A 20,259-nucleotide genomic window follows, 5' to 3' on the forward strand; every position below is an offset into this window, starting at 1 on the left:
GGAGCAAGGAAACTGATTTTTATTGAGCACCTACTATGAGATGAACTTTATGTAAGGACTCAGCATTAGACACTTTCCCTTATATCCAACCATTAAATTTCCACAAGAACAAAACAAAGTGGGTGTTATACCCACTTTCAGCTAAAGAAACAAATTCAGAGATCTTGAGTAACTTGTCCAAGGTTCACTTATGGGTGGTCTAGAATTCTAACTTGCTTGACTCCAAAGGCCCGCCTACCTTCCAATGGGGAGTCACTTTTATATGATTTGGGCCCTCATTTTTTTTTTTTCTGGGCATGGTGCTGTGCACGGAGATTGAGTGGTGAGTAAGGTAGCTCCTGAGTTCAAGGATTATGCAGCTAATATGAGGAGAGAGATGTATAAACAGATGATGAGAAACAAAGGCTTCATGAAGTGCTTATTTCTTGGGAGCAGACCACACTCAGGTCCTGTTGCAGGTGCTGGTGATTTGGGACTGAACAAGACACAGTCTCTTGATTTCATGGTATCTGCCATCAGTTATGTTCAGAAAGATGATAACCTGAATATGTAAAATGTATAATGTTAATATGTTAAATGGTGATGCAGGGCTGGGATGCTCAGTGGTAGAGCACTTGCCTAGCATGAGTGAGGCCCTGGGTTCAATCCTCAGCATTGGAAATAAAATTGGTGAGGAGTGCTGTGGAGAAGAAGCAAGGAGGGTCAGGGAAAGGGGAGCTGGGTGAAAGATGGAACATGGGTGGGTGGGCACAGAATGCCACCTCTTAGTTTCTTGGTCTCTCAGGCTGGCAGCAATAGAGATGCAGATGTTCTTCCCTGCATTTACTTGGCAAGAGTGGAGTCCAGAGTGCTGCAGTTGTTCTTGGCATGGGTGGTACATTCTCTTTGGTGGCTTGTACTGAACCTCAGTCCCTTGGCATGTGAACTCCAATGTCAAGACGTTTTTGATGTCTGTAGTGATATTTGTACACAGAAAAGACTATTCATTGTTACTTGATTTTATGAAATTTATAGTCAATTTGTTAAGGTATGTTTAAAATTAGTTTTATTAAGCTTCTAATTTTGCTTACAAATGTGATTTCTTTTCATAAATTAAGTTAAATATGAGCCACCAATTTGACCTTTTCATTACTGCATAATAAGGCAAGTTAAAGTAACAAAACTCTTCTTAAGCAATCAGTCCCATTCACCACTTATTTAAATGCCCCAAAACATTCTAAACTGAATTTATACATATACTGTATTTTAAGAAATTTTGAATGCCTGACTTAACAAGCAAAACTAAGCAAATAAATTAAATTAATAGCAACAATGAATATCCAGACCTCAAATGTTCTAATACTCTTTACAAACATAATCAATTATTTCATACTTTTAAACTGAAACCATGATACTAAAATCGAGTTCTTGATTTTATAGTTTAATTTGATATTACAAGGCTAACTTCAAATTTTTAGTACAATAAATTTTCTTATACATTATAATGCCAAATGTAGATTGCTCTTAGCACAAATGTATTAATACCATGTGCTTGCTTGATTCACTTTGCCATCTATTTTATTTACTTATTTACTTATTTATTTGGTATCAGGAATTGAACCCAGGGCACTTAATCACTGAGCCCCATCCCTAGCACTTCTTAATATTTTTTTTAGAGATAGGGTCTTACTCAGTTACTTAGGGTCTTCCTAAGTTGCTAAGGCTGGCTTTGAACTTGCAATTCTCCTATCTCAGCCTTCTGAGCTGCTGGGATTATAGAAGGCATGATACCGTGCCTGGCTGTCATCTGTTTTATTATTCTTACAACTATTATTAATTAATTATTTTTTAAAAATGGAATCTCACTATGTTGCCCAGGCTGGCCTTGAAGTTCTGGGCTTAAACCATCCTCCTGCCTCAGCCTCCAGAGCAGCTGGGACTATATGCAAGTGCCACCAGACCTTACATTGTCATTTATACATTTAGTTTCAAAGCTTACATTTGGAATACACTTCCTGGAAGGAAAAGCATGCATTATCATCCCATGTCACCTGGGGTTTCCAGGAGCTGCCAGGGGTTGACGAAAGCTACTTGCAGGACAGTATTCTGAGACTGGATGTGAGGCCTGGCACTTGCTTATGACCAGAGTGGTTCTCCTGGGAACTGAGGGAAAAGTTCTGTGTCCTCTTCTAGTTGCTTAATCCATACTCTTCAGGTGGGATTGAACTCACTGTCTGCATTCTGTATTTCTCCATATTACGTATTTTTTGGTTCAATTTGAATAGATGGAATTATGCACAGCAACTGAGTTTGTAATTACCTTTTTTTACTCTGCTGCTGAGGGGAATATGGAATCTTTATCATTTATTTAGTCTGGGCAAGATTCAATTCTGCCAGGCATTTATGTGATGTCTGATTGACTTGTCATGCTCATGTACCATCATGCTGTTGACCTATGTGGGACAATGCATCTCTTTTCAGCCCCCATGGTGGTCTACACTGGGTCTGCAGGGTGGATCCCTTTTGCTCAATGGATGATATCTCAAGTAGCTCACTGACTTTCCCAAGGATCACCCACACTTTGTCATCACATGTGGGGTTACAGGAATTCATAAAGGTCTCTTCCAGTCTACCATGGGCTGGGGGGTGTTGTTCAGATGGGAGTCCCCACATCCCAGCTAGGGATGGTTTTTTTAGGCTTCATTTGAGCAAGATAATTCTGAGATCCTGTTCCTCAGAAGTCTCTAGTTGACAAGGAGGATGTTATTGAAACCAGTCATAAACTCCTGAGGATGTTCTGGAAACCTACAGTGGGTGGGCAACTATGGGGGGGCCTTCTTGGGTGGAGGAGGGTAGGGCAAGGTGCCTCTCACCTGAGGAAACTCTCTTCTCCAGATGCCCCCCTTCCTTCCAGTCCACCTTTTGTTTGTTTTCGTTTTAGAATTTCATTTGCTGCTATAAAGAACATCACTTCTTCTGGATCACAAAATCCATTTGTGTCCATCCATACAGGGCATTAAACCTGGCAGTTTGCAGTCTGGGCCTTTGTTCTTGTCTATGTGTGTGTGTGATAAGGTGGGGTGGTGGGACATGAATGAAACTCTTTTTCAGGTCTCAGGTTATTTTTGGATCCTTATCCTATTATAATAAAATTTCTTCTGTGAGGCAAAAATAAGGTTTGATATATTATTTACATTCAGTTATGAAAAAATTAGAGGGAATTAGAGGCAGCCTTAGCCAAAAGTGTGATTTTTTGCTTGAGCCTGCAGAGGTTCAATGACAACAGGATAACAATTTGACATTTTTACCTTCATTTTGTATCTGCTCCCTTTTCCTGAAACTTTGGGGTCAGATTCCTGTTCAGGTCAGTACATAAGCATGATAATCATTTATGGAGTGTTCATCTAAAACTGATAATCAGCCCTCTTCAAGGGTGAAGACACCAAGGTAAAAGTGACTAAGGTATTTTCAAGATCTGCAGGGACATTCAAATTCCAGCTTTTACAAAGTCCTGCTCCAGACCCCTGGAGTGGTGTTTCGAAGTCTCCAGTCTCTTTCCTACACTTTCCAGGAACAGCAAGGAATAGCAGGCAGATCACCCCAGGGTGGGACTGTCCCCCATCAAGTAGAAGTGATCGTCTCACAGGAACCAAATTACCCCCTTCCAGGACCACGAGTCTGATAAAATCCTGTGAAGCAAATGCAGATTGGCCCCCTGATCAGCAGCAATTTTCTTGACACTGAAAGGACTCTGACCAGAACTGAAATAATGAGCTGCCACACTACAGTGTTTGACCAAGATTGTTTAATGATGCATACTTCTTGCCCCCTGCTTCATTTTTTCCCTCTGTTTAAACCAAAATCTATGTTAGTACTCCTGAAGAAAGGGATGACTCGCTTGATCTCACTCTTCAATACAAACATATTGATTAAACTTCCTTTCCTGCTCTTTGCGATGACTTTTTTCTATTTGGATTTGGGGTGAGTGGCCAGACCTGATTTGTTGAGACACCTAGAGTTGGGCTCTGGCCTAGGACTCCAGTAATAAAAGTGAAGTGACATTGTTAAAACTTGATCCATGACCACAGTAGTAAGAGTTGCGGAGATGTTTAGGGGGTTGAATGGGCAGGATGTGTAGGTCACCAGGTGTGGCAGGAGAGGGAAGGGGCAATGCTGGGTCCTGGAGGTTTCCACAGGCACAGGAGGAATAGGTCTGTTTGTGGCAGAGATAGGGCTGCGTACATTCTAAATTGGGTCTACCTACCTACCTACACTAACAAACTCACTAATATATAGTAAAATAAACCTGAAAATAAAAAAAAAAAAAATATGGGACAGAGGAAACTGAAATACAAGTAGAAAGTCAAGATATTGAGAAAAAGATAAACGTAAGTAAGGCAGCCTTTCAGGACTTACAGAGTTGTTAATGTTTAGTCTTTCCTTTCACTCTGAGACTCCTGGAAGCTAAAGAGAAAAGGGAGACAATTATGGAATGCTTATAAGAGGAAAGAAATGTTCTGGTTTTATTCAGGGTTTTTGCAGAATGTGGAGTGCAAGTGTTCTGAGTTGCTGGTGGAGCTCGGAGCATAGGAGGCTCCTAATGTTTGTTGATTGTTTAAATACATGAGCAAATGAATAAATGAATGGGGCTGCATTTGCTTCAGAAATTAGAGACTAATTACTAGATGAACGCATGGCAACAGGAGGCAAAGGCTTTATAGTTGGGACTATGTTTTTTCTTATTTCTTAGGTAATTGTATCTATTATTTTCTAGCATTCTTGTTTGTGTTTTTTTTTTTTTTTTTGGAGCCAGGGCCTTGCACATGCCAGGTAAATGCTCTCCCACTGAGCTACATCCCCAGTTCTTTATATTTTCATTCTTTCTATAATATTTTCATTGTTTCACACAAACATATCTGAAATAGAGATGTCTTATGACTGCTTCTGTTCAGATGCTGGATGTGACATGGATGTTGCTGTCTTGCATGCTTGAGCTTGGTTGTTATTCCAGAAGGCTGGACCAACCACCACAATTCCTTCATGTTTCAGACAACTAACCATTTAAGGGTCACTTACAGAAAGAATGTGAGTCCTCAAAACCTTGTCTGAAAACCTTCCATTGGCATCTCTTGGTGAGGTAAAGGAAGAATGCAGAATGAATATCAGCTGCTTGAAGAAAATCCTGGAGATAACATGGAGCACTTTCAAAACATGCTGCCCCAGCGCACTCCTGATGGCAGAGGGGACATCTCTGGGCAGAAACATGGTTATTGACAGTTCTGTCTAAAATGGCTCAGAAGACTTGGACTCTGAAAAGACAAGTTTTAGGAATATTTTAACCAATTTCTTTTACTTAGATTTTACATTATTATTAAAACATTTTTACTTAAATTGACATTTGGGAATATTTTAACTAGTTTATGTATGTTCACAAATGATGTCAAATAAAATATGCGTAAGTCTAAAGAAGTTTTTTTTAGTATGTATTAGAAATTCTAAAAAATAACAGAATGAATCAAACAATAGTACCCTATGTAAATTTATGATTATACAAATGGTATGCCTTGACTCCATGTACAAACAGAGAAACAACATATATCCCATTTGTTTACAATAAAAACAAAAAACAAACAAACAAACAAAAAGAGGGCTGGGATTGTGGCTCCGTGGTGAAGCACTTGCCTATCTTGTGTCAGCACTGTATATAAATAAATAAATAAAATAAAGGTCCATCAAAAAAAGAAAAGAAATTCTAAGGCATAAGAAATAATTTTGTCACTGTTTTTCCTTAGAGGCACATAAACAATTTGTATCTTATTATTGATAGAGTCTTAAATTTGATGAAATATTGTAATTTACTTTTCTTTATCCATCTCCCCTGACTTTCGGTTTGACAGATATTCATAGCATTGAATTTGCCATTTGTCTGGTCCACAGCCCAGATGTGACAGGGCAGTGGCTTAGGTTTTCAAGAGGCCAAAGAAAGTGACTGGAGACAAGACCGAAGACATAAGATTTATTGGGGCAAGCTCACAAGAGATCAGCGGCTGCTCCAAGTTCAGTGATGATATGCCCACCGCGCCTCTGTCCCTCCCGGAGCTATGCCCAACAGTGCCTCCTTCCCCTCATGACATTTTCTCCAGCGGTGGCTGAAGAGATGAGTGACAAATATCCTTCCCACAGTGCCCTCAGTTCCATGCCTGTCCCCCTACTCAGGGATGGATTTTACATTTTAGGTTGCAAAAGTATCATTAGCTTGTTTAGTTTATTTGTGTGACCAGCATACCGAGGAGCAACTGTGGTGATGTGCATGTGGAAAGTAGCTTTCTACTGATAACACTAACTTGCCCTAATTCCCAGTGTTCATAAGAGAGTCAGTGTTCTTGAAGATAATATGTGCCTGGGCTGGAAAGTTTTGCTCTCATTGTTCCCTTAATGTGGCTAGGCTTTTTGGAACAGAGAGGAAGCATTCAGGGACATAGTTTTTTTTCCTACAACCCCCCTTTCCTTTAGGAATGGTTCACAATTTAAACCATGTTCCAGTGCACAGTTTGGTGGTATTAAGAATATTCATACTGTTGTGTAGTCATCACCACTATCCATCTCCAGAACTTTTTCATTTGGCAAAACTGAAACTCTGTGCCCATTCAGTTTTTTATCATGGTGACCAAAATACCTGATGATAACAACTTAGAGGAGGAAAAGTTTATTTGAGCTCATGGTTTCAGTCCATGGTCAACCAATTTCCTTGCTCTGGGCCCAATGTAAGGCAGAACATCATGGCAGAAGGGCATGGCAGAGGAAAGCTACTCAGCTCCTGGGAGTGTGGACAAGATATATAATCCCCCAGTGAGCTACTTCCTACAGTCATACCATACCTGCCTTTTGTTTCCACCCAGTAATCCATTCAAATCATTAATTCAATAAATAGATTAATCCACAGATTAGGTTACATCTCTCATAACCTGATCATTTCACCTCTGATTATTCCTTCATTTTTTCACACACGAGTTTCTGGAGGACACCTAATATCCAAACCATAACACCATTCAACAACAACTCTATTCTCTCCTCTATCTTGCCCCTGGCAACTATCATCTTTTCTGTCTCCGTGAATTTGACTACTCCAAGTACCCCCTATAAGAGGAATTGTATAGTGTTTGTCTTTTGTGACTGACTTATTTTACTTAGCATAATGTTTCCATGGTTCATCCATGTAGCAGCATGTGTCAGAATTTCATTTCTTAATATTAAATAATATTCCATTGTATGGAAAATATATTGTTTATCTTTTTATCTGTGAATGAATACGTGTGTTGCTTCTACCTTTTGACTATTGTGAAGAGTGCTGCTCTGAACAAAAGTATATGTATCTCTTTCCTTTAGCTGAGTTTTGGAAAAAATTATTATTTTTCTCCTGTAAAGTACAGATACAATTTTCTGTTATTACCAATTAGCTATTCATATCTCCATTGTGTTTTCCTGCTCTTGTTTTATAGAGAATCAATTCATTTATCATATAGAGTCAAAAAGCTCTTCCCTGTTAACTACCATAGAGTCTATCTTATTTTCTTTTTAACTGGCACATAGCAATTGTACCTCTTTATGGGTTCAGTGTCACATCTAAGTATATGTATCCAATGTGTAATGATCAGATCAGGGTAATTAGCATTTTCATTGTCTCAAAACATTTAACATTTATTTGTGTTGGGAACATTCAAAATCCCCTCATATAGCTAATTGAAATAGTAAATTGTTGGGCTGGGGAGATAGCTCAGTCGGTAGAGTGCTTGCCTTGTAAGCATAAGGCCCTGGGTTCAATCCCCAGCACCCAAAAAAAAAAAAAAAAGAAATAGTAAATTGTTGTTACCTATACCTATGGTCATCCTACAAATTGGAATTTGTTCTTCCAATCTAATTGTATTTTGGTATCTGTTATTCATTCTCTCTCCATGCCCCATCCTCCTGTTATGTCTGTTAGGTCTATCTTAAGAAGATAATTTCTGCTGTTTCCTGTTTCCTGTTTTAAACTGATGAATCCTTACATGTTTATTTTTTCCTTCTTCCTCCCTCCCTCCTCCTGCCTCCCTTACATCATCCCTTCCTTTTTTCTTTCCTTTCTTCCTTTCTTTTGTACTTGGATTTGAATCCAGAGTGCTCTACCCCTGAGCTCTATCATTTGTCCTTTTTACTTTGAGAAAGGACCTTGCTAAATTGCTGAGATTGATCTTGAACTTGTGGTCCTCCTGCCTCAGCCTCTCAAGTTGCTGGGATTATAGGCCTGTGCCATGGTGCCAGGCGTACGTCCACCTGCCTTTTTGTTTATCATTTAGTCTGTTTGGGTTGCCATAACAGAATACCACAGACTGGGTGGCTTAAACAAAGAGAAATTTTATTTATTTTGACTGTACTGGAGGTAGATATCCAAGATCAAGTTGTTGGCAGGCTGGGTGTCCGGTGAGGGCTCTCTTCCTGACATGGACAGTTCCCTTCTCTTAGTGTCCTCATGTGGCATTTTTCTCTTTTTTTGTGGTGTTTCTTCTTCTTCTTATAAGGACACCACTTCTATTGGATCAGGGTCCCATCATAATGACCTTATTTAGCCTAAATTATCTCCCGAAAGGCTCCAACTTCCACTGTAGTCACAAAGCCTAGCACATGAGCCTTTGGAGAGCAGTGGTTGGGCATGAAGGCAAATGTTTGTGTTCCTGGGCCTGGGGCAGTGCTAGGCCACTGAAGGTACTTACTGAGGTTGAATTCCTCCTGCCACAGAGAGTGCTTTCTGCCATGCTCCTTCCCCTTCCCTCTGTGGTTTCCTCATCTTGAACTTCACTCCTCAGGAGAGTCAAGTGGGTCAGGATAGGGCTGGGGAGCCTGGAGCTTGGATACCAGGGTCACAGGCTAGATTGAGCAAGAGCAGGGAATGGTACCTCTGACCTGGTCAGGGATATTTGGAGATACCAATAGTTCTGGGAAATTCAGAGGCAGGAAGTGAAAAGAGGAGGAACAAAGGGGGAACTGCAAATTGTGCCCCTGTCTATAGAGGTCTGGTTCCCCCTCCCAAATTGTGCAATGGGGTGACTGGAATGTGAGGGTGACAGGGAGAGACCAGGAGAGCCCCTTATCTGGGTTTGAGAAAAGAGGTGGTTGTGTCCCTCTGTACCCCCCACTCATTGTCTGAGTTCCAACTGTTTCTTCTTCTATTTACTGTCCAAAGTTCCAGGGGAGGAGATGCCAGGGTAGAATCTCTTGACACACAGGGCTCAAGGCCCTTGCCTGGATCAGCCCCCTCCTCCCCTCTCATCTAGTACCACCTGCTTTCGTATTCCTGGCTTTAACCCTTCTTTCTCTCTGGGTCCTGGGCTGCCTGCAGGAGCCAGTTAGTTCTCCATTCCTTAAACAGGTAACCATGGTTGGGGAGGCAGGTGGGACTGAGATGTTGGGGATTAAGGAGACCATGGTTCAGGAACAGTGGGGGCTGATGAGAAGATGTAGGGTGACTTTGTCCTAGAGGATATGGAGGGAAGGTTCATGGTCATATCAAGGGCCAAGTGGTCCCCTGAGAAGAGGAGACTCAACCCAAGCTATCATCTTGACCTATTCAGGCCCTACTTCAATATCACCATGAACCTCTACTTGAATTTGCAACTTAGCCCCAGTCCAACCCTAGCCCTAACCCTAACAGCAACCTCAACTCAGTTCCAGCTCCAGCACCATCCCTGGGCACATCATGGAGAAGGAATTTCAAGACATACAGCAGCTGGACTCTGAAGAAAATGACCATCAGCTCAGTGGTGGTGAGGGGCCAGGTACTCATGGGCAGACTCCCAGGAGAGAAAATCCATTTTGGAAAGGCAAGTGTCCAGTTTCTGGGGCTTCACCTGCACCCCCATCTCAGCTGCCAATTGCTTTCTGTCTCCATAAGTTCTCTGTTGCATTTACTTCATGAGCAGGGACTGAGCGAGTCCCTCCAGGTGCGAGATGCTGGTACCTCTGTTTGCAGAAGGCCCTAGAAAAAGGCATGTGCCCACAGGTGTGGGGATCTCTGGAAATGGCTCCTTTCCTCCCTTCCCACCCAGGCAGATGTGTGCTGTGTGTGTGCATGCATGTGTGCATAGAAGGAATGCAGAGCCTGGCAGAACTGTGTAGGTGGGGGTGGGGTGAGTTGGGGGTGGGTTGGGAAACCAGCATGGAGAGATCCTGGAAGTTTCCTGCTACCCGTAGGCCTCCTGTCTGGATCCTCCTTTAGAAAATTTTGAACACAGGCCCCAAGTGGTTGGGAAGATGTTTTAAGGTAAGAGAGATCTCAGTGGTTCTGGCAAAAAGGCAGGATCCAGGGACAGAGGAAAATGTCAAGTGTGGGGGTGCTGGTGATGGAGCTGGGCTCTGTGGAGACAAGAGGGGCTGGAATCCAAAGTTCAGGGAGGGGATTGGTCAGCCTGGGTTTGGGGGAAATCCTGCATTGCTGAGGCTGGGAGGGAGGATTGGTGCTGGGCAGGACAGGAGTGGGCAGAAGGGGCAGGTGTCCCATCCATGATTCTCTTTCCTGTGGAAGTGTGTTGGCAGGCCTTACCACTGGGTGGTAGACTCCATGGAGACAGAGTTCCGGGGCCCACATGATGCCCGGGACTAGAGAACATGCAATAACAACTTTGGTTATTGTTGAATCTTCTGAGGGGAAGAGGATTCAGAGTGTGAGCAGGAGGCTTGGAGGAAGTCCAGAATTTTTGAAATTAATGGGAAAGGGAGCTCATCCAAACAGATCAAGGGACAACATGGAGGGGGAAGTGGAGGTGCCGCAGCCCCTGCTGCCTGGGAGAGGGGTCCTCAGTGGAGCTGCTGTTTTACTGCTGACAGCTTCCCACTCTTCCTGGCAGTTTTCATGTGTATGGTTTTCAACAAATTTGGAAAAAAAAGCAAAATTTTTTTTTATTGTACCGGGGATTGTACCAACAAATTTGAGCAACATCAACTTTGGAAATGTTTTAACCATTCTTTCCTCAAATGTTTTTGTGTGCTTCTGCCCCTTTCCTCTCCTACAAGGACTCTGATTTTATATATATATATATATATATATATATATATATATATATATATATACACACACACACACATATAAATATATTGCAACATATCACACATATATCAATGGTTTAATTGATGCTCTTTCCTTTCTTTCTCCTCTCAGTGTTTCATTTTATATGGTTATTGCTATGCCTTTAAGTTAACTAACTCCTTATGCATCTCTAATCTTCCATCAGTTCCACCCAGTGTATGCTGTTGTTTCTTATAGTCATTTGTTTTTTGTTTTGGTTGTTTCTGGTGCGGGGGTGGGGAAGTAAATCTGGCTTCTGTTATTTTATCTTGGGAACAGCCTTCCTTTGACTTTCAAACTTGCCCAAGTGAATTTTTTTTCTAGATATCACCTAGTCTTCATCTCTAGAAGTTCAACTGGGACTTTTAAATATCTTCAATAGCTCAGTATTTTGAACATATGGGATATAATTATGATATCAGTTTCAATGTCCTTTTCTGATAATTCTTGCATTTATTGTCATGTATTCATCATTTTGGTTGATTGATGGATTATTGATTTTGCAGGGTTGGGGATTGAAGCCAGGGCCTCATGCATCCTAGGCTGGCGCTTTACTACTGAGCTACATCCCCAGGTCATCTTGACCTTATCAATACCAATTGCATTTCCTGTTTTGTTGAATACCTTGTCATCTTTGATTGAATGCCAGAAATTGTGAATTTTACCTTGTTGGGTGATGGATATTTTTGTATTCTAAATATTCTTGAGCTTTTTTCCTGGGATGCCGTTAAGTAGCTCAGGATCAGTTTGATACTGTGAACCCCAACCATTTCCGTTGCAGACTTTCAGCTCCATCTCCTCAACTTGGGGAGTCTTTTGGACTCTGCCTTAATTTCCCCTTCTTGCCCCATGACCTGATATCTTTCTTCAAACAATAAGGTGGAGCAATCGGAGGACTCATCTGATTTGTTTCCTGTCTTTCGGGATCATTGCCCTTCATTGTCTGATGTCCAGTGTCTTGAGCATTGTTGTTTCTTGTAGTTGTTTGTTGTTGTTTTTGTTTTTTTTTTTTCTAAGGGGGGAGGTAAATCTGGCCCCTGTTATTCCATCTTGGCTAGAGCCTTTCTTTGACTTTCAAACTTGCCTATGTTTGAAATTTACATGTTTTAACTCACAATTAACTTTGTGAGTTAATTGTGTTAACTTTACATGTTTTAGCTCACAATTTACATGTTTTAACTCACAATTACATGTTTTAACTCACACTTTACATGTTTTAACTCACAATTCCTAGAATAATCTAATCAGGTAGCTACTTTTGTTATTGCCACTTTATACATGAAAAAATGGAGGCACCAAGAAATTGAATGATTTGTCTGTGATGTCAGAGTCAGCTGGTGGCACAGCTGGACAATGCTTGCCGGGGTGACCCAGAGTTGGGGGTTCTGATCTGTTGGGAAGCAACATTGAGAGACTGCACCTGATGAAGGGCTTTCTTACTGCATTATTCCACGGTGGAAGGGCAAAGGGAGGGTGAGAGAGAGAGAAGGAGAGAGAGAAAGAGAGAGAGAGAGAGAGAAAGAGGCAAGCTTTTATAAAGAATCTAGTTCTACAATAATGGCATTAATCTACCTCCCAGCAGGCCCCATCTCATAACACTACTACATTGAGGATCAAGTTTCAGACACTTGAGGGGACACATTCTAACCACAGTAGGAGAGAAAGCAAAGGCATCAGGGAGGATGTGGTGGTGAGGGAGGTAAGAGGCAGGAGAGGCTATGCTCAGGGGATGTGGGTAGTAGAGGCATCAAGGGCACAGTCTCTCAGGGTCCACATGTCTCTGAGTGTGCTGCAGTGAGGAAGGGGACAGTCATTAGTGTGCAAAAGTCTTGGATATTGGTTGGTCACTCACAGAGGCAGTGTCCAACTCAGGATGGTGGTAAGAGATGGCCTGAAAAGGAAGATTCTGGGATTCTGACTGAGCCTCCCCAGGATGTGGGGGTGCTTGGGTGTAATGAAAACAAGGAGAGAAGGAGGTTCGCAGAGGCAGGGCCCAAGGCAGAGAAGAGGCGTGGATGGATGCAAAAGTGAATGGTGGTTGGTGCAAAAGCAGGAGCTCAGGCCTGGGAGGACAGTCATCCTCTCAACCTGGAGAGCCAGCAGAGGGACAGGCCAGCTTGTGCACATGAAGCTATGGGGGTGTGAATACATGTGTGTCAGTGTGCATATGTGTGTGAGGCAGTGTAAGAATGTGTATCAGTCGCTGAGTATGTGAGAGTGTGAGAGAGAGTGTGTGTGAATATGTTCATGTGAGTGTGAAATGAAAAATGCATGTGTGAGTGGGTGACTGTTTCAGGTGCAGACTGATCAAGGGGCGGGAGAAGTTATTGTTGGATGATGGGGGCTAAGGAGAGAGTATTTACAGTGGAACTTGGGTTTCAAGGGGAACAAAGGTAGTGGGAATTGGGGAAAGAGGATCTAAATTGGGGTAGATGAGTGGGGGAGTCTGGTTGGTGGTTCTTGGGGAGTAGTGGAATGACCTAGACTGAAGGATCCTAGTGGAATTTTGGGAAGGGAGGGATTGTTCCAGGTTTGGTCCTGAATGAGGGATTCAGCCATTGATTTTAAGGAGAACACAGGGTCCAGCCTCTGGGGATCCCAGTCTGAAAGGACAGGTACTGTGGAAGGGCAGAGACTAAGGCCAGAGGTGATCTGGAGGTCATTCCTGCAGGTGGGCAGGAGGGGAAACCATTCATAGACATACTTTCTTAGGATTTGTGTCTAATAAAGGCCAGGTCTGTCCCCCAGACCCTGTGTGTCTCTGTTTCAGTACCAAGATCTCAGCTTTGCACACAGCTGATGTGTGTACTGTGTCATGTGAATGAGTGTTGTGTGCATCTGTATAGGGGCATGTATGTGCTGCACACTTTCACATGGGTGCAAGTGTATAAATGTGGGTGTGCAATGCCCCAATGCTAGTGTCAAAACCCACTGAATTCCCCACAGACCCCCACCTGGTTTCTTCCCCAAACAGGATGTATCTCCTCAGACTTCTGTGCCTTGTGTTCCATTGTGATTTGCTCTCCAGCTCCTGTCCCCTGGATGCCTGGCTCCTGACACCCCCTCTCTCACAGGGTCACCTCCTCCCCAGCCCTTTCAACAGCGCCTCTGCTCCAGGTTCCGTCTCAGTCTGCTCGCCCTGGGCTTCAATATCCTGCTGCTGGTGGCTGTTTGTGTAATTGGGTCCCAAAGTGAGAGTCGCAGGGCTGACAGGGATAAGGCAAAGGCAGGGAAGAGTGATGGGCAGTGTTGGGGCAATGATGGGGGCAATTAGAGGAGAGGAGGTGAAGGCAGCATGGGGCATTTACAGGGTGTGAATGGGGGCCGATTATGGGCAAATGATGGGACCAATCATGGTGGCAGTGACAGGTGAAGAGGGGAGCTGTCACACAGATAGTGATGGCAGACAAGGCTCACACCCCATCTTGTCTCCACTGTCTCTTGACAAGGCACACAACTGCAAGCGGAGTTGCGGATCCTGAAAGAATCTTTCAGCAATTTCTCCTCTAGCACTCTGATGGAGGTACAGGATCTGGGCTTCCTTGGTGAGTGGGCTGGATGGTTGGTGACAATTTATCCACATAAGATTGCCAGGCTCTGGGCTGAGTCTACAATAAGGACATGGTTAGGGGCTGTGGAGACTCAGATTGGGGTAGATAACCCAGCTCAAGAAGCTGGGCAAGGCTTCCAGGGATGCTGGCCCCTGACCTGAGGGGCCCTGAGAATGAATCAGATCAGGTGGTGAAGAAGAGGGAGGTTAATGACAGAGAGAAGCTGGGACAGCCAGGAGGTGAGGAAGACCATTGCACATTTTGGGACTTATGGACAATTCTAGCATGAGGCGAGCTAATGATGGAGCAGTGGTTATAGGGCACAGAATGGTATGGGGCCAGACTTTGCAGCAACATGTTCTGACTGAGTGGGTCTTGGTTGCAAGAATATGGGAACCCAGTGAGAGAATTTATGCAGCACAGTATCCTGAGTCTCTGTGGCAGTGTGGGGAGCTTGGGTGGTCCAGGTTGTAGACCAGGCAACATCTGGGACAAGGTGATGGTTCCCAACTGGGGCCCAGGCATGTGAGGCTGGAGGCATGGTCAGAAGGAAGAACAGAGGAGAAACTATTTAGCTTCTCCCTTTTCAGGGGATGGTGCAGGTGACAAGGTGACATCCCTGGAAGCCAAGCTGGAGAAACAGCAGCAGGAACTGAAAGCAGGTCAGAAGCCCTCCCTGAGTATGTGTATGGTGTGGTGTATGTGCATTGTGTGTGATGTGTGTGGACTGTGATATGTTTTTTTGTATATGTGTAGTATGTCTGTATGCTGTGTGTGAGCTTTATGTGTATGTGTGGCAGGTGGTGTGTGTGTGAGGTGTATATGTATTGTGTGTATGTGTTGTGTTGTGTTGTGTGTGTGTATTGTTTGTGGTGTGGTGTGTTTTATGTGTGGTGTGTGTATGGTGTGTGTGTGTGTGTTTGCTTCCCCAGCCAACAGTTGGAGTCTTGTACCTGGTCCTGGCAGGCGGGAGACCCACATGTCTGCTGCATTGCTGTCTGTGCATCTGTCCCCTAGATCATGCCACTTTGCTCCTACACCTGAAGCACTTCCCAGTGGATCTGCGCACCCTGACGTGTCAGATGGCATTTTTCCGGAGCAATGGTAAGGACAGGGCATCTCTGGTCTCACTGTTTCTGTCTGACTGGCAGGATCTCATCTCCTGCTGTCCCTCTCCTCTCAGGCACAGAATGCTGTCCTGTTAACTGGGTGGAATATGGAGGCAGCTGCTACTGGTTCTCTCGTGCTGGGAAGACCTGGTCTGAGGCTGACAAGTACTGCCAACTAGAGAATGCCCACCTGGTGGTTATCAACTCCAGAGAGGAGCAGGTAAGGCCAAGTTTCCCAAAGGCAGGAGGAAACCTTGAACTCAGGCTGGATCAGGAGGTTCAATCAGCTTTCTTTATGTCTTTTTAAGTTAAGGAAGAGTTCAGAAGCAGAAGTTGGTAGAGCCCTGGTGTAGGGGTGCCAGGCTAACTCAGGCACAGGTAAGGGCTGCGGAGTCAAGACCCCAGACTCCAGGAGTTGGGTGAAAGCAGGCTTGTGGCGAGCAGCCTGCAAACTTGTTTATTGCAGGAACAGGTATACATTTTATAAATTTCTTGCCCAATCACAATGTGCCACAGGGGATCAGACCATCGGCTCCTATACAGGTTCCCTTGGTAACACTGAGTCAACTTGGGGCAGCTGTTTACATTCCTATGTGGACAGAGCAGAATGCTCCTCTCTGCAAGTTTACTTGAGACATTAACTGCTGCAAGTCAAGAACTAGGATTTCTCCCAACACCCTGGGAGGTTCATAGTGGAGCAGCTATTAATACTAAGAGGTTCGAGACTGTAGTCAGGAACTTGTGCAGAGAGCCAGGAGCCAGGCAATCAGGTGATAAGGAGCTAGCTAGGAGAGAGTGCCAGTCAAGGTGACCTTGAGGCCAGGACATGGGAGAGCCAAGTGGAAGATTGAGAATTCCTTCTTGCTGGCCTTTGATGTGATTGTCACTTGCGGGGGAAAAGAGTCGGCAGGATTACAGTGGTTCTCCTGTAATGAATAACTGGGTCCCTTCCCTTCTTACTGCTGCCACCAGACAGTGACCCTGAACACTGGGGGAGAACCAACCCGTTAGAATAGGTGGATGTTTTTGGAAAAGGAGGGTAACATTGGTAGCATTTACTGGGTTTTTGCTATGTTTCAGGTACTTTCATCTATTTTTGTCTCTAATCTTTGCGACCCTGTTGGGTAGGCATCCTTATTATCTTGACTTTGAAATGAGGGCCTTAAGGAACAAAGAGGTTAAGTGACTTGCCACAGAGCTAGTAAATCATGATGGAGCCAGAGTGCAGATCCATTCAGCCTCTTTAGTCAGTGTTTTGAACTACTCCGTGCTGCCTTAGTACTGTGGGGTTGATGGGAGCTTTGTTCCATATGAACTTGAAATTGTTGCAATACTAAAGCAATTAAGCCATGTGATACAGAAGTCAGAATGTATTTTCAATATTTTCTATCCATCAGGTTCTGCAAGTGCTTTGCATGGTAAAGGGATTGCAGACATATTTTGCTTTACTGACCAGGTTGATATTGCCAACGTTTAATCAGTTTTGGCTTACAACATTGTCAATTTCATGTCATTCAACATAAGATCTCAGCCCTCTATTGATTTGGCTCACAAGTTCATGATGGCTAAGCTTCATGGTGGATGGTGCTTCTGTCCTTATGAGGTGAATGCCAGTGGCCCATGGATGCTTTTGCCTTGAATTTATCTCTTGCTGACATAAATAACATGGTTCTTGATTTCTTTTTGCTTGCATTCGTCTAGTGTCTTTCAGTCCATCCTTTCAGTTCCAATCTTTTTGAGTCTCTTTGTTTTAGATTAGTGATTCTCAGTCTTAGTTACATGTTGTAATTCCTTGAATTATTAAAAAGTGTCAGCCGTGGGTTTCATCCTCAAAGACTCTGATTTAATTAACCTTGGCTCATCCTGAGCATTCCCCTGAAGGGTGCTACTGGGCAGCCAGTCTTAAGGTATTTCTCTAAATTTTCTTTTCGAATCTTAAAAAAAACTAGAAAGAATGATTTTTCTTTTAATAGGTGAATATATCTCATTTATTTTTGAGAGATATATTTAATTCTAATTCTAGTTTTAAAAAGTTTTTTAAAAAATGCTTATTTTTTCACATTAGCTCTGTGAGATGTCTTCTTTCATTTTCTCTCCTACAGTATTTTGAAACAGAGGTGATTTGTTTTTAGTTGTTCTAGTGATTACTCTTAAAACTTTAAGTGGTAGGTTGAAACTTATTGATTTAAAAAATTTGAGTTTATATAAATTTCCATATGAAGGATGAGGATTTCAGCACACTTTCTGTTCTTGGGGTATGATCTCCCTATAAAACTATAAAATCACAGGCTTTTAGAATAAATGCTTGCCTTCCGGGTTTCCTTCATCAACTTCTTTTTCTTTCTTGGGAGTGAACCCAAGGCCTTGCACATCCTAGGCAAGTGCCCTACCACTGAGCTATATCCCCAGTCCAAGATATCTAATATCTTGTCTCCAGGTCCCTTCTCCCCAACTCTGTTGATCCCTCTGAATTTGGGAAGTAGTATCACCAGCTCCTGAAGCCTGTCTCTTCATGCACAGGACATTGGCTTATTTGCATTGTCTTATTCTAGAATTTAGTGGTACTACTGTAACTGATTCTGCCCCTGAATGAGGGAATTGACTGTAATCTTGATTGTGTTCCTAGAGAGTGTGAGTGGAACTAGCCAAATTTCCTCCAAATGAAGGTGGGGATACTGCACGTGCTGTTAAAGGGGATTGTTAGGGTGTATACTGGTCAGTCCATCCCTCTGTTTGCTCCACAAAATCAGGGACAACATCTTCCCCTGCTACCCTACCAAACCATGGGATGTAGGTCCCCTAGAGTAGCCATATCTATGAGAGGGCTTGCTACCAGCAAGCTCAGAGACAGTTTCACCCAAGGCCCTGCCAACTGATCAACTGGGCTGCTCCCTCATACCCAGGGCATGCTTCTATCTTCAGTACAGACCTCCAGAGGCCAGGTAACTGGGTCTTGATGGGGCTCTTGGTAGTGACCCTAGGCTTGGAAGCTCTGGGGCCTGGAATTGACAACTACACAAAAAAGCAGAAACAACTAAGGGCAGTTAAACCTGAGAGACAAGTGACACAAAGATCCTTTATGGGTTTTGGGGTCTTTGTCGGCAGCAGGAATAGGAAATCCATGAGTCTGGAGCTGAAGGAAGAAGACAGGGAGCAGACCAGAGTTAGGGTAGCAGATGTGATGGGAATGGAGTGGGACCAGAGGACAGTGGTCACAAACTAGATCCTGGATTGGTTCTTACAACTACCTTGCAATGTGTGAGTCATAATAGCACTCAACTTAGAGTGCTTCTGAGGATTAAATGAGATAGTCCTTGTAACATACTTAGCATAAAGTTTAGCTATGATTACTGAGGGGAAACCAAGGAAACAGTTGTGTTGGGAACTGATGCTTCAGCGGGGGCAGATCAGCTGGATAAGGCTGAGGGAGGCATATGGATGCCTGCATGGATGAAGGAAAAAGGTACAAAGAACAAGGAACTAGCAACTCCACCCCCATGTTTTTCCAGAAATTCATTTTACAACACACAGGCGCCTTTCATATCTGGATAGGCCTCACTGACAGTGATGGCTCCTGGAAATGGGTGGATGGAACTGACTACAGGCATAGCTACAAGTAAGTGGCCTCTATCCATCCCCTTGTTGGTTTGCCCTGACGACAACCACAGAGCTTTTGGCCCCAACAGACTCCTTGAGGTCCTTTGAGGACCAAATTCCCCAACCTTCTCCTTCCTGACTCTCTGCCTCTAAGCCTGCACCTTCAAACTCTGAACCCCTCGAAGGCTTGTTTTTCTGGAGTAGGGGCAGGGTTGCTGGGAAGTGGCCAGTTCAGAGCTTGAGCTTTGTCCTGTCCTCTTAGGAACTGGGCTATCACTCAACCAGATAACTGGCAGGGCCACGAACTGGGTGGAAGTGAAGACTGTGCTGAAATCTTGACAGATGGCCGCTGGAACGACAATTTCTGTCAGCAGGTGAATCGCTGGGCATGTGAGATGAAGCGGAATATCTCTGGCTAAGAGCCCCGCTCCAGCACATCTCTGTATAACTTGCACCCCATCCCTGCACTGACCCCAGCATCTCTATTGGGAATTCTGCAGAAAGGAAGAAAAAGAGTCTGGGTTATGGGGAGAGGCTGAGGAAAAATGGAAAAGGGGGTGGTTTTATTTAGACCCTGGGAAGGCTGAGAGTCTGCCTCCTTCCACAGTTCATTGTAGTTATTATAATTTTCAGCTGTTTCAATGGAGTAGCAATAAATACTTGAAACTCTTTGCGGCCTGGTTATTTGGAATTGGGACATGCAGGGTGTGAGGAAATGGGAGAGAGGAAATTTTGGAGGAGCAGAGTGAAGTCCTAGGGCACTGCTCCTTGATACCAATCCCAAGGCACCCTGTTCAGGGAGGAGACAGAAGAGATGTGGAGAAGAAATCTTCAGCGGATGGCACTTTGATGGGTTAGAGGGGTTCCCCAGCTCCCTCGGAGTTCCCGAAGGTGAAACTTTTTCTGAATTTGGGGTCTCCGCAAACTG

At 43.7% G+C, this 20,259-nt stretch overlaps 1 protein-coding gene across 10 annotated transcripts; it reads left to right on the forward strand.

Annotated features, from left to right (window-relative positions):
* The first annotated feature begins 9,211 nt into the window (after positions 1 to 9,211).
* LOC306658403 (asialoglycoprotein receptor 2-like) lies at positions 9,212 to 20,000 on the forward strand. 10 transcript variants are annotated; one of them, XM_079135318.1, is made up of 10 exons: positions 9,212 to 9,382; positions 9,679 to 9,833; positions 9,933 to 10,012; positions 14,103 to 14,265; positions 14,524 to 14,619; positions 15,216 to 15,287; positions 15,592 to 15,729; positions 15,809 to 15,954; positions 19,244 to 19,350; positions 19,594 to 20,000. In XM_079135318.1, exons 2-10 carry the CDS (start codon positions 9,710 to 9,712, stop codon positions 19,748 to 19,750), a joined length of 1,083 nt encoding a protein of 360 aa, XP_078991444.1. In that variant the 5' UTR covers positions 9,212 to 9,382; positions 9,679 to 9,709; the 3' UTR covers positions 19,751 to 20,000. The 10 variants fall into 10 exon arrangements, with proteins under 10 accessions (XP_078991444.1, XP_078991446.1, XP_078991448.1 ...); XM_079135320.1 differs by lacking the exon at positions 9,933 to 10,012 and adding an exon at positions 11,581 to 11,648; XM_079135322.1 differs by having other exon boundaries at positions 9,213 to 9,382; positions 15,643 to 15,729.
* The last annotated feature ends 259 nt before the right edge of the window (positions 20,001 to 20,259 follow it).

The sequence above is a fragment of the Sciurus vulgaris genome (assembly GCF_902686455.1).
Source record: "Sciurus vulgaris genome assembly, chromosome: 3".
Classification (NCBI taxonomy): domain Eukaryota; kingdom Metazoa; phylum Chordata; class Mammalia; order Rodentia; family Sciuridae; genus Sciurus; species Sciurus vulgaris.

What these genes read in the sequence shown, in the direction of transcription:
- LOC306658403 (XM_079135318.1), top strand. Translation starts at nt 9,710, where the DNA reads ATGGAGAAGGAATTTCAAGACATACAGCAGCTGGACTCTGAAGAAAAT. An exon ending in GCAGCAGGAACTGAAAGCAG is followed by an intron (nt 15,288 to 15,591) that starts GTCAGAAGCCCT and finishes TGGTCCTGGCAG; the next exon opens with GCGGGAGACCCACATGTCTG. An exon ending in TCAACTCCAGAGAGGAGCAG is followed by an intron (nt 15,955 to 19,243) that starts GTAAGGCCAAGT and finishes ATGTTTTTCCAG; the next exon opens with AAATTCATTTTACAACACAC.